At 39.1% G+C, this 18,162-nt stretch overlaps 1 protein-coding gene across 3 annotated transcripts in view; it reads right to left on the bottom strand.

Moving 5' to 3' along the window:
- LOC146003924 (E3 ubiquitin-protein ligase RNF180-like) overlaps window positions 1-18,162 on the bottom strand; it is a 116,128-nt gene that overhangs the window by 62,093 nt on the left and 35,873 nt on the right. For 2 of the 3 annotated variants that reach the window (XM_083142428.1, XM_083142436.1), the window contains exons 5-6: window positions 5,875-6,097; window positions 855-1,419 (exon numbers count right to left, since the gene is read on the bottom strand). In XM_083142428.1, coding sequence (XP_082998554.1) covers window positions 920-1,419; window positions 5,875-6,097 — 723 coding nt within the window. In that variant the 3' untranslated portion in view covers window positions 855-919. Of the gene's footprint in view, window positions 1-854; window positions 1,420-5,874; window positions 6,098-18,162 lie in introns of those variants that run through there. The other variant, XM_083142441.1, reaches the window with a different exon arrangement.

Below are 18,162 nucleotides of genomic sequence, written 5' to 3'. Positions count from 1 at the left end.
TCTCATAGAAAATGAATAACTATAACTATCATTAGATGATCCATCCCTTGTAGCAATTAACCAATTCGTATAAATAAGAGATGTTAATTAAATCAAGCAGCGTAAGAAGAGTCATCTCAAACTGAGAAAAAAAAATGTCCTCCATGATAAGTGTGTCTTGTCAGGACCATAGCAAGTCTCAAGCTCTCCAATATGCCTGGATATCTTCCATCAGCCAAGCTGTGAATAAATGCATCCTAAGAAGCACAGTGATTTTTGGTTAACCTCTGAATATTTTCCATTGATAATGTCTCATCACAACAGTAACTTCCACATAGTTACTCATGTGTTCACATGAATTACATGGATTTTCATTTTTTCCTGCATCACCTTCTAAACAATTTCTGTAAAGAAGGTTTACAAATTGCATTCATTTTCATCTAGTATACAATAGTCATTTGTTACTTACAAGAACAATTTGTTGTGCAAGAACCAGAGGAACGTAACTCAAAGAATGCAGTTTTCAGTTTTGTTTGACATATCTCCTCTGAAAAGCTCTACTTGGAGTTCATCTCTTCTCCTTAATGGTAAAGTCATGTATCTTCAGTTTACTGATTTTTTATTTCTGTCAGACATATTCCAAAGAATACATTATTTCCTCTCTCTCTCTCTCTCCTGTAAATTTGAAAAATTTGCAGTTATATCCATCTGGTTCTTACACGATTTGGGGGAAAATGATGCAAACAGGCCAGGCAATTTCAGTTTTGCAGGCTGTACATTTCACAAAGTAAGCATTCACAGATGTAAGCATGCATTAAGTACAGACTGCCAGTCGGTAACATTTGAGCACATTACTTAAAAGATCAGAATAATAGCTGAACTTTTATTTCAGATCATTAAATAATATTTATATACATCACTGTACACTTTCTTAACATATTTAATTCCTCCATCTGTCGACAACCCACTGATGGACAGCATGGATAATCCAAATAGTCACAGCAGACAAAATCATATTTATGTAGAAACTCTCAGACTGGAAAATGGGAAAGTACTGAAATCCTCCAACTGACTGGGGTATCGTCATATTTTTTCTGGTGGACTCGAGGGAAGGAACAAAAAGGGAGCAACAGAAGAACAAAAGACCAGGAAGAAAACTGAACAAATAGTAACTGATAAGGAACATGGTGACACTGATGAAATTTAGGATAATCAGGATGGACATGGTTGGGAGGAAAATATGAAGATTCTGCATGATCAAATGCAGACTCAGCATTCCGCGGACATTTCCGAAGAGGGCAACCTGCTGCACAAGAAGGCGCCATAAGCTGTGTTTCGGTTGCCATGGTAACGGGAAGTTGTAGGCATTGCTCTTTCTACCCATTCGCTGGCGTTCAATACAAAACCTGGGGAAGTGTTCCCTCACTTGTTTCGAAAGAGCTGAAGAAAAAAAAGGCCACTTTATACAGTTGCTGTGAACGAAGTGAACAAATCAATAATGCAAGACAAATGACACACAACAAATTCTAGTACAAATATCCCAAGTCTCATTACATTTTCACATTTGTTAGAGCTACAGGATGCGGTGGCTCAGTCGGTAACGCGTCTGACTACCATGCTAAAGGTCCCGGGTTCGATCCCCGGCCGGTTCAAATCCGGGAACTTTTCTAACGATGGAAGCGGCCCCGGCGCCCACCCAGCGTCGAATAACATGGGTACCTGGGGAAACCCTGGGGGGTAAAGGCGGTCAGGGGCGTGATGCTGATCACATCACCCCCCCTCACGACCGGATCAAGAAAGTGTGGGGCGTTACCCCCACACCCCCTATACGCCTTCATGGCATGGTGCTATGCACAGGGGAACACTTTACTTTTTTTAGAGCTATAGGACAAACAAAGATAGTCCAACCTTAACTTTCTCACAATTCTAAGAAGTGCGAGCCAGACAACTATAAGATTTATCTCAGAGAAACTCTGTCACTGCTAACTTCTGCAGAGGTTCCCATTCTCCCCTCCCAGGCCATGGATGAATCTCCCCAAAGTTGTTCATCAACCCCCCCCCAAATCAATTACACAATAGTATTTCTAATAGAAAAACAAAATTAAAATAATGCACATGGTTTAAAGCAAGTACTAATGTAATCCTTCACAACCACCTCATCAAAATCGAGTGAAACACAAACATTTTTAGATCTATTTATTTTCAAACTACCCCGAATATCAAATTAATAGGGCATCAATACTTTCACAGAATGCCGTGATATTTACTCTTGTCTAACTTTTCCTCCTTTTGCATTTTCTGCCCCGAAAACAAAATCAGCTGAAAAGTTGATGAAATATCAGGTAATGATGATCAAAAACCTCTAATAAACGTTCTTCAATATATACTCATAGAATAAGTAATGAACCTGAGTTGAGCAGGCAGCCCAATCAGGTGGGCAAGAATATTTCCATTTCAGTTAAAGAACAACACAGTTATTTTTAGTGGTTTTTATTTTATCTGTGACGTTTCATCCTGGTCCCCAGAACTTTTTCAAGCTTAACCTAAGTAGGATAAGGTTTTTGCAGCAAAATTCTGCTGAACTAATGACTATAATTGGAGTGGAAATCTGAACCACTAATATCAATAAATATTTGAACAACAATTTTATTGCCACAATTTTCAAGTATTGGTATCTGTGGGAATTGATGAGAGTATCAGCACTGGTATGGGCATCAGTTGAAAGTGGTATCGGCTCCTTCCTAGCTCATAATACATTTAAATAATATCCACATGCTTAACAAGTAACTATCATGACGATAACAACAGAGGTTCTTGTAATCAGAAACCAAAATCACTAAAAATATTTTCAGTTATGTTTAGCATCAATTTCTCTTCTATACTTCTTACTTAACTCTTTTATGTACAAATAAATATACATAAATCTCAGTTCAGGAAACCAACACTATGGTAACATGAGACAATTGGAAAGAATTTTAGATGATTAATAGCCTAGGTTGAGCTGGACATAAGAAATATGTGGACAGTACTAGGACCAATAAAATAGTGTGTATACTAAAACCTATTGGGGCAACAAATGCTGAGAAATGAAAATTGAGATAGGAAGATGGCATAATGTTGGATCTAAGTGTGTTTAAAGCCAAGAACTGTCACTTATGACGAGTAGGTTGTATGGACAGAAGGCAGATGAACATCTAAAATTTCGCTGAACCATCTGTCTCTAAACACAATACGAACTTGAGGCTTACATAGGGATGTAGATCTTTGGCCTTTGTGAAAATGTTCTACCACTGAACTATTAAGGGTCGGTTTGTCAATGTACAGTTAAGGTTCATGTTAACACGTAACTGGAAGTTTGTGAATTTTTTTGTTTTTCAATGTACAGCTAGCTCGTAACTGGAACTCTTGTGGCGATTATCTTTACTGCTACTTCTTCTTGCAGTTACCAGCCTAACTGGAAGTTAGGAAACAACATGGCTGCCTCATGCAGCTATCGAAGTTCCACACTCGCAATTTCACTGTCAGATAAAACAAGATATGATTCATAAAAATGTTAAATTCATACAGAAAAAAAAAAAACTTGTTTTCTTTGGCAGAACTTACAAATGTCCATGCAAATATGGAAATTAAGCAGCGTAGATGCTAGAATTCGCTTGGTGAGAATTTGTGATGAGGATATCCGGTCTACCAGGCGGGACAATCTCCAAACAGTAATTTGGTGCAGTGGTTAGTGGCACCACCTTCCGGAGCATTTTGTGTTTTGTAATATGTGACACCTGGTCACGGATCATTTTTTTCATGTTAATTATTTATCACATGCGTTGCCTTTAATTCATGCTTTATTGTTGAATGATCTTCTCGGAGAAATATTACAGTAAATTTTGAAATTATTTTTACTCGTACCTTCATATTTTTTCGGTGGCCGTGGTGGCTTAGTCGGTAACGCGTCTGACTACCATGCTAAAGGTCCCGGGTTCGATCCCCGGCCGGTTCAAATCCGGGAACTTTTCTAATGGTGAAAGCGGCCCCGGCGCCCACCCAGCGTCAAATAACATGGGTACCTGGGGGAAACCCTGGGGGGTAAAGATGGTCAGGGGCGTGATGCTGATCACATCACCCCACACACGACCGGATCAAGAAAGTGTGGGGCGTTACCCCCACACCCCCTATACGCCTTCATGGCGTGGTGCACAGGGGAACACTTTACTTTTTTTACTTTTTCATATTTTTCGAGTTCTTCACGCTTCTTCTACAAGAAAGTATCTCCGCTTGGGCCTCATAACAGCATTTCCCCCACATGGAATTGACCTTCATTAGAAGAGCGCCAAATCTGTAGTGCTTGATTTTGTTAATTTATTTCATAAGCAGATGGAATGGATATGCAGCCATTGTTCCAATCGTTTAATATGCAATAACGTGCTTTCGAGCAGGGCACGCTTATAGTTCTATATTTAAACGCCAGGCTGTGTGCCAATCGACGCGGTTTGAAACTATACTAATAGATGGTGCGCAGATAAGATTCCCTATTTTTCCACGCTTCAGTATTACCAACATACTATTTTGGAGTGCAGTGCAAACTTTGGATTTACTAACTGCCAGTTAGGGTAAAAACACAGTGTGGCACAAGGACCCTTGCTAATCGAATGGAGCCCGGTCAAGCCATAAAAATGTCATGATATAATGAATGAACCAGATGTCGGACAGGCACCTCGAACAAGCCTCTCCCACTCAAACTGGTCCCCATTCTTTCCTTTGAGCGGAACTCTGTCAAAAGAAACTGGGAAAAAGAGGAGGGGTGTCTTCCACGAAGGGGAGAAGTGATCTTGAGTGGACCAATCACAGAACCTTCTACTTGAAACAAGAGACCCAAGATCAAACCGTGTTTGATCCTGGGAACATCTTGCGATGAGCGGGGCTCCACTATGTTTTTCCCCATTTAACTCCATGGTTTCGAATTGCCGGAAACTTGTCCCTGCGAGTTTCAGGCAATTAGCAATGAGAGATGTGCTTCACTGTGTTTTTACCCTTACTTTCACATTGAAAAACCTGGTGCTGGTTAAGAGCGGTGATTATCTCCAACTGGCAGATAGTTAACAGAAAGAATAACTGGACATTGAAAAACTGGCCCTAAGTCAACTTCTGGCTTCATCCCAAATTCCACATCTACAGGTACCAATACATCTAAATTACAGGCTACTTATATCAGGAGTGAAAATGATAAACTAATCACAAGATATGAATATGCTCATTCAAAAACCACCTGAAAACATCATTTTTCTGCATTGAGTTCTTGTTTCTTAAGTTCACTTTACATACAGAAGGCTAATCAGGACTTGACCTACAGTTTAAAGTGGAATACAATCACTATGTACCTCCACTGGGTATCGAACCTAGAACTCCTTGATTAAAAGATGACGATGTTCCCACTATACCATTGGGGAGGCATTTTTCTGCATTGAGATGGCAACTACTTTTGCAGATTAAGTATTAAAACTTCTGCAATTGCTAAATTGGGCAACTTCTCAATTTTAAGTAGGCACTGGAGAAAACATCTTACTTTTTCTTTCACAACCTGAGACTAAAAAAAATTCACATCTATTTCAGGTATATTAATTGCAGCTTATTAATTAACAACTGCAAATTCCTGACAGCAACTGAAGGCAAAGTTCCCATACTCACTGCAGTGTGGAGGAAGGGCCTCACACATTCACAATCACAACCTTCGGTCATTTTTTGTAGGTTCTGCAATGAGCACCATCTCTGGCCACAATTACCCCCAGGTATTCATTTATTAGAGGCTGGGTGAACCACAGACACACTTTATGTAGGAACATGGATCCACCCGGGAATAAGTCAATGATACACACACACAAAGAGAAACATCCAAGCACCTACCTTCATCTGGAACACAGGATGTTATAATCTGCCTGCAGAGAGGGCATGGAGTATGTGTCGGATCATTTCTCCCAAGACAACGGAGGCAAATTTCGCAGAAACTATGCCCACATGGTTGCAGCTTGAATGGGTCCATGTATAGATCCAAGCACACTGCACAAGTCAGTGATTCCATTGTGGCTTTATCCACTGCATCAACTTTGTTATCTGCCAATAACTGACCCTGTAAGAGACAATGTGGTGCTTCATATGTTTATACAAAGTTTCTAACCACATGTATCATAGGTAACAAGTATACCAATGGACCATATTAATGTGACATCACTGAGCAAGATTGAGTCCAAACAATATTGCCATGTGGTTTTGTCCTATTCTGTAGCATTGGATGTTTCATCGCAAAAGTGGTAGCTTTAAGGACTGTGGCAGCAGATGTGAAACAAAATCGTGATGTGTATCATATGTCAATGCAAAGATGAGATTTCGGAGAGTACATCTACATATTGCACGTACCTTGTAGAGAATAAGGTAAACAATAACTGGAGTAAGAAAAATTGAATAAAGCAAAGTTCCTAGCCAACGTCTGATGCAGCCAATAGGCACCACAGTGCAGTCATGTGAGGATTCTGAACTCTCATCATCCATATTAGCAGCGTCACTCTCGTTGACTACGAGTTGAGCTTGGTTGAGCTTTGGCTGTGATCAGAAGCTGAATGGATGGATTTTCCTTTAAAATGCCTGATTTCCTTATTTCATTCTTTGTTATCTCCTCTGTAAGTTATGTGTCCCACCTAGTGGTTGTATGGCCTTGAAGTTGGTCTTGCGTGCTCTGATGATTCGCTAGGCTATGCCAGCGGTAGCATAGCTACTGGCAGGGTCCCCCATGTCGGGCAGGGTAGCGAGGAGGAGCCAGACTAAGAAGTAAGCAACCTACCGGTCAACGGCTCTAAAGGCGGTAGAAGATGGGCGAACCTCAATGGTGGATGAACCTAGAGGAGTAATACCTCTTTAAAAAACCATGGTTCAGTTGGCTCCGGCTGATAGTACCATGTAAGGGACCCTTGCCAGGGTTACGGCGAAGTCCTCAATGGCAGATGCGGCAGAGTACTACTCTTGGGAGTAGTGAAGAGGGATCTTCAAACTGCTTGGAGGTCAAGGTAGGAACCCTATCACCAAGATCGAGTGCTGTGGGTTAATAACCCACACACCTTAAACTCCATTACTAAAGAAACATCCACGAAGAATAGCTGGACTGACTCTAAGATGACAACCTTTGGCATGAAAGGGAAAACAAAAATTGGTTGTTGGAATGTGAGAACTTTAAGAGAGTGGTAGGCTCCAGCAAGCAGTAGCCCAAATGCAGGCCTACGGGTTGGACATATTGGGGATCAGTGAAACGAGATGGAAAGGATTTGGAGAGATACAAACTAAAGATGGATATACATTCTTAAGCTCAGGAAGAGTAAGATAGCAAAGAAAAGCTTATTGGAATGAAATCCTGTTTCTGAAAGAATTATAACTGCAAAGTTTAAAACAAAGGTGAGGAACATTAAGATAGTACAGTGCTATGCTCCAACAGAAGTTTCAGACATCACAGAAAATATGGAATTCTATTCAAAACTGCACCAAAGTACTAGTACAAAATTAAAAAGACATATGCATCTTGATGGGAGACATAAATGCTAAAATTGGATCATAATGAAGGAGTAGAGCATACTATGGGTAGACATGGACTGGGGGAAATTAATGAAAATGGCCAGCTATTTGTAGACCTTTGTGCAGAAAATGATCTGATCATAGGTGGAACGGTTTTTCCCCCACAAAGATATCCATAAAGTGACATGGGTATCACCTGATCATGTGACAGAATATCAAATTGACCATGTTTGCATTACCCGTAAATGGAGAGATCCCCTCTGGATGTAAGAAATAAAAGAGGAGCCAATATTGGTAGTGACCACCATTTGGTAATTACAGTCTTTAAACTTCACATAATGGCAGCATGTAAAAAGTTTTGAAAAATAGGAAAGAAATTTGATGTGAAAAAGTTAAAGATACAAAAAATTGATTTGTATTGGAACTGAGAAACAGGTTTGAAAGTCTGCAAATGGGGCAAGATGAAGATATAGAAGAAAGAGAGGAGGATACAATAGACAGGGTGGCTACAAACAAGCAGAAATGAAATTCCCTGACTTTTCCAGGTTATCCAGGTCAAAATTTACATTTTTCCCTGACAATAAAAACTAAACTAAATCGATGTTTTTGCAAAATGGAAATAATAAACTCATACAGATCCACGTATAGTTTTGATAAGTACCAACATCATCTTCTATGAAATTGACTGAATTTCTCTATTCTCTATGATTTGAATTCAAACTGCAAAATAGTGAATTTGGAAAATTATTGCAATTCACAAGCTAGGGAAGGATTACGGAATTTTGTCATACGCAGTAAGTTTAAAATAAAATATTTGATTATTTTTAAAGTTACGACTAAATGAGATAAGAGTGAAGAGTGATTGATTAAGAAATACAATTTGTAATTTATCAGTCTCCTTATACATTCTCGGTATTATATGTTGATATTTCCACTGAGGTTTGGAACCCTCTGCTTGCAAGAACCATGAGTGCGGACTCATTTTTCAATGCATAAAGCTACTTCTCTCATCTCTGCAAAGCAAACAACTTAACTCTTGCATATAAGTGAAACAACTGAATCGAACAAAATAAAGTGTCATATTTCCTTACATTATCAATGGGATTTCTGCTTCAGTACAGTATATCCAAGTGAAGTTCTGTGAAACTGACACCATACAGTTATACCATTAATGCCGATGAAAAGGGTATGTAGGTTGCCTATTAGAAATTTAACGCAAGGAATTTATAGAATAGCATTGTATAGGTACCTGATTTAGCTAACCAGACATTAAAACAGGAACACTAATAATATAAGCTTCTGAAAGTTCATATACGAGGGGAGTGCTGAAAAAAGCTCCAATGGTGCCTATACGCAGCACTAGTGGTCGGAGAGCGACACACACACATGCAGGCAGGAAGAAGTGACATATAGCTGTAATCTTGTACAGTTGCAATGCAGCTGTTTTAGGACAGTTATATTTAGGTTCAAGATTGCAGCTCTCACACAGTCTCCCACCGACTGCGATGTAGCACGCTCAGAATTTGGCACAGAGCCACCAGCAATCGTGTGAGGTGTGCAGACCGGATAGTATGGTCAGACGATGGTGCACACAATTCACGGAAGGCCAGTCGAATGTGCACAACCCCATACAGCTGAGTACACACGGGCCCTTTGCATCACTTCAGGTGAGAGATTTTGAACCACTCTCTGTACAGCCCTGACCTTGAATGTACAGACTTTCATCTCTTTGTTTAACTGAAGAGGTTTCTGGCAGGGCAAGGATTTAACAGCTACACTGTGGTAGAGATAGTTCCAGTCTTTGCCGTCAGACACATATGCCATGGGCATACAAAATTTAGTGCCATGCTACGACGAATGCTAGAACAACGGTGGTGATTATGCCGAAAATTAGGTTAGGACTCACTGTTACTAATGCAATGACTTACAACTGATATTCTTGTTTTATTTATGCCTAATCGGTAGGGACCTTGATATTTTTTTCTTTCCAAATTGGTGTATTTTCTTATTTTTTATTTTTTACTATACGGTGTTATTTTCCCCAAAATTAACATTTTCATTTTAGCACATTTTCTGGCAAATATCTGAAATTATACCTTCATGGTGTTTTTAAACTACTGTTTCAAATTGTAAGTCACATGGCTTACGCCTCTTCGTGAGAGTTTGATATCTTGAAAGTTATTTTGGGAAAGTTATTTTCCATACCCCCTTTTTAATTTTAAGGTAGCTAAGGATTTTAGATAATGGAATTTTCCCCGTATATACTGAAGGGTGCATAATGACCATAAGTGGCGACGCACCCAAAAAAATTAAAATCAATCAATCTCACGTGACAGATAACGATATATTATGGCACCAAAAATTGGCATTATCTTCTTTTGACTTGTTAGTGTTAAGTTTCTCAAAATTCGCATTTTTATTTTAGAACATTTATCTGCCAAATATATATGTGCTTTTAAACTATTCTTTTAAATTGTAGGTCACATGGTCTACGTATTTTCGTGACAGTTTGATATGTTGGAACAGATTTTTGAGCAAGTAAAAGTAAAGTGCTCCCCTGCACTTTTCCATGAAGGTGTATAGGGGTGTGGAGTTAGGGCCCCGCACTTCCTTGATCACGGCTGAAGGTGGGGGTGATGTGATCAGCACCACACTCCTGGCTACCTTTATCCCTCCAAGTTTCCTCAAAGTACCAGCTTCATATGATGCTGGGTGGGCGCCGGAGCATTTTGAATAGGTGGAAAACATCCCGGTTCTCCCCCCCAGGGGATCAACCCCGGGTCTCTCGCACAGTAGTCAGACGCCTAAACGACTGAGCTCCATTATTACTCGCTCGACAAATGCCGATGGTGCGCACTTAGCTTGGTAATTCAAAACATATCTCGTGCGACAAATACAAAGATGTGGCTCCCGTGTGACGGTAGATACGCACTCGATCTCCTGTTAGAACCCTGCCACTTTGCTCTGTGATGCAAATGGTTTTGATAAAAGTTGAAAAAATCGTGCGAAATACATGATTTAATGTAGCTGTCGGAATTACTCCATGTACGTATAACTCTATAGTTTACTCTTGAGTAAAATGTTGGAAAACTTGCATGTTCTATGTACACAAACATGGCCTAGAAAAGACAAGAATGTTGGATTTCATGGAATTTTTTCGTTGTTCTAGGACATTTCTTTAAAAAATAAATCGCTAAAAATGCCAACAATTCGCATTTTATGCCAAATTCGCATTATTTCGATATTTCGAACGGGCGAAAAATGTGTCCATTCATAAGCACAACTTCGCAGCAATTACCATTTTTCACGGTTTTGGCGTTTGCGAAAAATAAATGTCCCTACTAATTGGAAATTACTTTCTGGCCACCCCTCGTATAAATCAGTAGATGGAAAGTGAAAATTTAGCAGGGGTGGCAGAGAAAAGTCAATTCTTGAAGAAAGTGATTTGCTTTTATGATTGAATGATTCGAGTAAATACGAGTATGATATTAAAATATTTATGTATTTATTATTAGTATTTTATTTCATAATATTGGACATTAACCTTATCAGTGAGAGATTAGTAACCATCTCTCACGAGTTTAAAGAGACAGGACAGAGAGTGGCGTTAATTACATTGCAATACTAGTGTTGCAGTAAATTTGGGGTTGGGAGCATGCACTTGCCAATTTTTATAACGTTCATCAATGCAGATTTATGTTTCACTTTTTCGTGATATTATTCAATATATATCCCATTTGGTTGGATTCTTCTTGATATCTAAGAATAGTGCAATGTCAGGGCCTCCCCATGGCGCAGTGGTAGCGTCGTCGCCTTGTAATCAAGGGGTCTCGGGTTCGATACCCGGTGGAAGCACATAGTGGTTCGGATTCCACTTTAAACTGTAGGTCCAGTCCCGATTAGCCTTACTGTGCACAAAGTGGACTTAAAACACCAATTCAAACCAAATAGTGCAATGTCATTGTAAACGTATGTTAACTTGTGCAAAACCAGTAATACGTCAGGATGATGAAAGAAAACCTTTGTAAGCACTGCTACATTAAATAAGGCGAAGTGAGCCAGAAGAGTAATAAAATTCCAGCAGCATATTTGCAGTCTAAAGCTCTTCTTGTTTATCCATGCGATTTTTGTTGGATGTTGCAGTCCATGCAATTTCTGTCGCATGTTGTAGTGAGATACTCTGTCGAGTGGCGATATTCGACAAAAATCGTATGTATCAATGGAACCTACTTGTTTCCATGTTCCTTCAGTTTGCCCAACAAAATGCCTTACTACGACGTCCGACAACTATCGGACGGCCCCACCCGCTCGTATCCCCTCCATCTGTTGACAAGTCCCCTTACTACTCCCATACGGACAAGAAAAAATGATAATTCAATGCATTTTCCACGCAATATATTTAGAGGCTTAACCTTTACTCCCCCGATGATACCACATGGTACCATCAGAGTAAGGTCGTACTGGCCGATGATACCATATGGTATCATGGTGCTGATTACGAAATGAATGTGCTTTTTGGACCTTCATACTCTTATGTTTGGGTGGAAACTCTGACACAGGTCTGGAGCAAGCCTGGAAAATTCATATTGATGACCAACCTCCCCCCTCTCCGCAACATATCCATGCCACATTTCCGAACCGAGTTTCACATTTTGGCTCATTATTCAACTTGTATAGCACCCAGGAATATGCAACATGTTTCAATCTCTTTGGAAACGTCCATTCTTTGAAGAGAATACTAAGGTTTGCGCCCTCTTCCCAAAATAGCGGGAGAAGAGGGGGAAAATTCCTTTTGTTGTTTTTTTTAATTCGGTGGTCGCGCCCCCAAACCCCCCTTCCTCAGTTCGGCGTTCTGAATTGTACACGGTTGCATGCTATGATGTTTTAGCTGCAAAACAAAACTTATTCCAAGTAGATTGCTCCCATAGTGCCCGAGTTATACCAAATTTCCTCCAAAAATGCAAATTACATATTTTTCGTAAAAAAATAATAATCACATCTTGGCTTATTATTGTATGGCACCCAAGAACATGAACCATGCTTCAAAAAGAATACTAAAGTTCGCGCCTTCTCCCCAAAATAGCGGGAGAAGAGGGGGAAGCTCCAATTTTTATGTCTTTTCCATTGAAATTCAAGGGGACGAGCCCCCCACCAAGCCACCCTTCTTCGGTCCGGTGTTCTCAATTGTACACGGTTGCATGCTATGATGTTTTAGCTGAAAAACAAAACTTATCCGAAGTAGATTGCTCCCATAGTGCCAGAGTTATAACAAATTTCCTCCAAAAATGCAAATTACCTATTTTTCGTAAAAAAAATAATAATCACATTTTGGATTATTATTCAACTTGTATGGCACCCAAGAGCATGAAACATGTTTCATTCTCTTGAGAAAGGTCAATTCTTTGAAAAGAATACTAAAGTTCGTGCCATCTTAACAAATAGCGGGAGAAGAAGGGGCAAACTCCAGATTTTTATGTTTTTTTCATTGAAATTTGGAGGTCGCGCCCCCCAAACCCCCCTTCCTCGGTCCGGTGTTCTATAATTGTACACGGTTGTATGCGCTGATGTTTTAGCTGCAAAACAAAAGTTATCCGAAGTAGATTGCTCCCATAGTGCCCGAGTTATAACAATTTTCCTCCAAAGAGTGTTCGAATTTAAAATTCCCGGAGGACGAAATTCCATGACATTTCCCTGACTTTTTTTTGACATCTCAAATTCCCTGACTTTTCCCGGTTTTCCAGGTTTTCCAGGTCTGTCGCCACCCTAAATAGAGAAAATGGAAGATCAAGACAAATTTAAGAGAAATAAGTGAAAACATTTTAGAATATAGGGAAAGTAACCAGAAAGACTGGATGTCAGCGAACACATGGGATAAAATTAAAGCTAGAAAAATGAAGAAAGAAGAATTAAATACTGCAAAAACAAGAACCCAAAAGAACTCCCTACAGAAACAGTATAAAGATCTTGACAGAGAGGTGAAGAAGAGTGCTCAAAATGATAAACACAATTGGATAGAACAACAAGCATATTAGTAATTCTTAATATAAATCATAGCAAGAGGAAGCAACAACAACTTTATCAAACAACACACTTACTATCAAAGTGACAATTTAAGAAAAATATAGCAGTCAAGGATAAGAATGGCAGGTTATTAATGGATAAACAAGAGCAAATGAAGAGATGGAAGGACCACTTCGAAGATGTATTAAATAGGAACATCAGAGATAATGAGAGAATGAGAGAAATAGAGAGTGAGGCTGAAGAAACTGAAGGAGGAGCAGAGATGAGAATTTCAGACCTTCCTTCTTCAATTCAGGAAATCAAATTAGCACTTAAACAACAAAAGAATGGGAAGTCAGCTGGAATAGACCAAAACACACCCACCAGAGATTTTGAAGGTAAACATGAACTTGATGGCAGAAATACTATATGAAGTGTTTACAGCAGTTTGGGAAAAAGAGAAAATGCCAGAAGATTGGAAAAGAGGTCCTATAATAAAAATTCCAAAGAAAGGTGATATGACAAACTGTAACAACTGGAGAGGAATCACACTGTTGTCTGTCCCAAGCAAAATACTAACTAGGGTTATACTAAATCAGATTCAAGATAAAATAGATTAGGAGAGAGCAAGCAGGATTCCGTTCTAGTAGATCCTGTACAGACCAAATATGTACATTAAGAATTATCATCAAGCAATGTATAGAATAGAATACTAACATATATATGCCATATTTGTAGATTTTGAGCCAGCCTTTGATTATAGAGCAAGGAAAAGAATGTAGCAAATATTACACAATTTGGAATACCAAATAAGATAATAAGGATAATCCAGGAGTCATATCGACAATACAAGAGCCAATTTATTCATGAAGGAGAAGTTACAGAACACTTTGAAACAGGTTGTAGAAGTTAAAAAAATTGGACTGATGTTAAATAAATCAATGACTAAAACAACGCGATTAAATGCAAGGACTCAAGATCATATTCAATTAGAAAACAAAACCTTAGATGATGTAGACAATTTTGCCTACTTAGGAAGTGTAGTTGAAACAAACGGAGGGGCAGATGATGATGTAAAACAACGCATCAAAAAAGTAACGGTGCCTTTGTGCAACTTTATCCAATATGGAAGAGTAGGATTATAACTACAGAAACAAAGTTAAATGTTTTTAGAAGAAACGTCAAATCAGTATTGCTATATGAAGCAGAATCTTGGAAAGTCACAAACCAAATCACAAACAGATTACAAGTTGAAGAGGTTTTCTCTGGCAATTAGCCAGGTGATTTCCGGAAAGGCTTCTGAGCTTTCGAGAGCTAACGTCACTTTCATCTTCAGGGAATGAAGTGTAGAGATAAGTCAGGGTGGCGTTATATGTATTAGGTGTGGGAAGGGTCCGGTGTAGGTGGCGGGCCAATCACGTGGCGTTTCTCCGACGACCCTGACTTACCTCTGCACTTCATTCCCTGAAGATGAGAGTGACGTTAGCTCTCGGAAGACTTTCCAGAAATCACCTGGCTGATTGCCTGAGAAAACCTCTTCAATATTGGCCGCCAGGAAAGCTTCAAGAAATATTTATTACAAGTTTTCATTAACAGATGTCTCAGGAGAATATTAAATGCACATTGGCCAGAAGTAATCACAAATCAAGAACTTTGGACACGAGCATCAGAAAACCAGATTAAAAACCAAATTAAAAGAAGAACACTTAGGAAAGCAGACACTGCAATCGAGAAGAAGCACTTGATTGGAACCCTCAAGGTGCTAGAAAAAGGGGAAGGCCAAAAGCTCATGGAGACATACTATTGAAGAAGAAGGAAGATAACAGGGCAAAACTTGGCGAGAAATGAAGAAGATCGCATGCAACAGAGTGAGGTGGAGATGTTTCGTGGATGCCCTATGCTCCAGTAGGAACTAAAGGAATTACGTCAAGTAAGTCAGGGTATGTAATATATCAATGTATTTCACTGAAATCTCATATTTACATTGATGCATAATACACATCACAACTGTTTCATAACTGCTGTCACAGTGCTTAAAGCTACCACTTCCAATGGAAAATTCAATAGGCTAAATCCATGTTGTGTCAAATTTATTTGGACTCAATCTTGCTCACTTGTCTGCTGGTGATGTCACCACTAATATGGCCCATAGGTCTAGGGGAGCTTTAAAACTGAAGTAGCAAATGGCATGGCATGAACCAAGCAATAGCAACACTTGATACTGCAACAATGTCGGACTCTGCATAAACCTGCAGTCGACATTTTAAAATTCTGTCCAAGCTTTCGATTTTGTGATTTGATTTGATTTGATTTGCTTTATTTTACTTTGCTTTTTTGTGCCACTTCTGGCTAATTTGCAAAGATGGGGACGAGTGAGGATATGATGACATTGATGAATGGACACTCACAAATATCCATGACCAGGCCAGGATTCGAACTCGGGACCCCTGGCGTCGTAACACAATGTTCTAACCACTCTGCCACAGGGGGCGGCTCAAAGCTTTCGACTCCATCCCAGAGTCATCATCAGGGCTGGTCAAGAGGTGGCAAGGAAGAAGTGGCTGGGGATCCAGTTCCAGGGACTGGAACCCCGACCACTTCTTGACTAGCTCTGATGACTCTGGGATGAAGTGGAAAGCTTGGACAGAATTTTTTAAAGTGTCTTTTGTCATGCTGTTTTTTGTGTGGTTTTTAATAAGCATTTTGGATGGTTCTAGACCTTTAACTTAATTACATGTATGTGGATAATTGGAACAGCAGTACCTTCCAAATAATAAATATAAATGCATTTCTCCACTAGATTTTCAGACAAATTTACATAAATGTGAGTGTTCATATGATTACCATCCTATTACAATCATGAAGTTGAATTTTCCAAATGAAAGTTTCTAAGGTAATGAAGAAGAATGGTAAGGCATAGCAGAGATGCAACCATATTGGGTGGTTTCTTGCTTTTGACTCATTCTAAAATACATACTGAAATACATGTTAAACTAGCTTCCTAGCATATGAAAGCATTTCCCATTTTGTATGGGATTGGTGCATTTATTGTTCATATATTTTTGTGAAAATTCATGTACCTACAATTGGACACTAAGGTATGTGGATGTAAGGGAACTTTCAGGTTAAAGTGAAAAATGACAAGTGATTAGTGACAAGATGCAAGCAATAAGTGGCATGGATTCACACTGTCACAAGCCAAGGGACCTGAAACTGTACACACCAAAATTGGCACTTTTCCCTTCAGTTTGCATGCACAACCAACACTGTGGTGACATGATAGAAAAGTAGCCCAACTCAAGTGGCATGCGTCAATCACTCTGATGCAAAAGGTTGCATTCACTTCTTATGTTCATTGCCACTTTGGTTTGAAAGCTCCTTCAATTGCATTGCTATTTTTCATTAACTGTTTCCTTTACATTCCACATGCCTACATTGGATGGTTTTGTATTGGTTGTCTTTTTCTTGAGTTTTGTTTTACTTCATGATTCAGTGGCATATTCTGAAAATTTGACGTGGTTTACCACAACAATTCTGTTGGTCCCGGCAGGGATGTATTATATCTTATAGAAAGTTTTATCGGTTAACGCAAATTTCGGTTACCACGAATTACGAACTGTTTTTTAGTCCGTTGCGTCATTAGATCTCATTTAACGTGAACTTTCAAAGTTTTTCATATTTTTTTTCTGTTGTTCCTCTGCTAGGTATGTAAGAAATCGCTCAACAATCTCTTATCATCTTGTTAACAATCAACTTATACACTATTGTGCGATCATCACGTCAACAATGAGCCTATACATATTTAACCAACAAATTCAGTTGTGTATTCAGATGTGTTTTTCCATTCTTTAAAACGTAGCCAGTACGAATTGACCACTAGTTTTACGGAAGCTATGAGTACAGTTGGTTGGTTGATTTGGTGTTTTAGGCTAATCTGAAGTTACCAGGCATTTACGTTCCCATCTGTGACAGCTCAATATACAGGAATTTTTCACCAGAAAATGATCCGAGTACTTTTTAAAAAAAAGTTAATTACTGTAGTACTGTTTTCTATGATGACACACATAATACGTATTGTAAATGGTTAATGTGTAGAAAGAACTGTATAACAACAATGAAATTTGAGTCCCCAGTTAGAACAATTTTTTTTAACACGAACTCTTGATTTTTCGGTCCCTTGGGATTCGTGTGAACTAGAGTTTACCCCATCTAGATTAAGTAGATGTAATAGAAGTAATACATCAATGCAGGAATGCAAGTAAAACAAAAACAGAAGTGTGACAACTTGAAATTTTCCGGCAATTTTCATTTTTTTCTTTAAATCTCCCTTTTCTTTTTTGCCTAAAAATGGACCTAAATTTCCCTACACCAAGGGAAATTTCCCATCATGTAGCAACACTGTCTCTGCAAAGCATGGCACGGAAGGAACAAAAAATTTCTCCTGCCAATGCTGTTTGAAGGTGGGACTGACCTGTAGGCTGCATGTTTTTAAATACCCACTCGCTTTGACTCCCTCACTCTCCCTGCATGTACAATCAGGGAGAAAACCCAGTCATGAGAAGGGTGTGATGGAGAACGATAAGTGGCATACATAAACCACTCACTAAGTTTTTTTAAGTTACTTAAATTCTTGTG

Source organism: Lepisma saccharinum, chromosome 1 (genome assembly GCF_977018435.1).
Source record: "Lepisma saccharinum chromosome 1, izLepSacc3.1, whole genome shotgun sequence".
Classification (NCBI taxonomy): domain Eukaryota; kingdom Metazoa; phylum Arthropoda; class Insecta; order Zygentoma; family Lepismatidae; genus Lepisma; species Lepisma saccharinum.
Note: the sequence above shows the minus strand (reverse complement) of the source record. Positions and strands in the feature narration are given on the sequence as shown.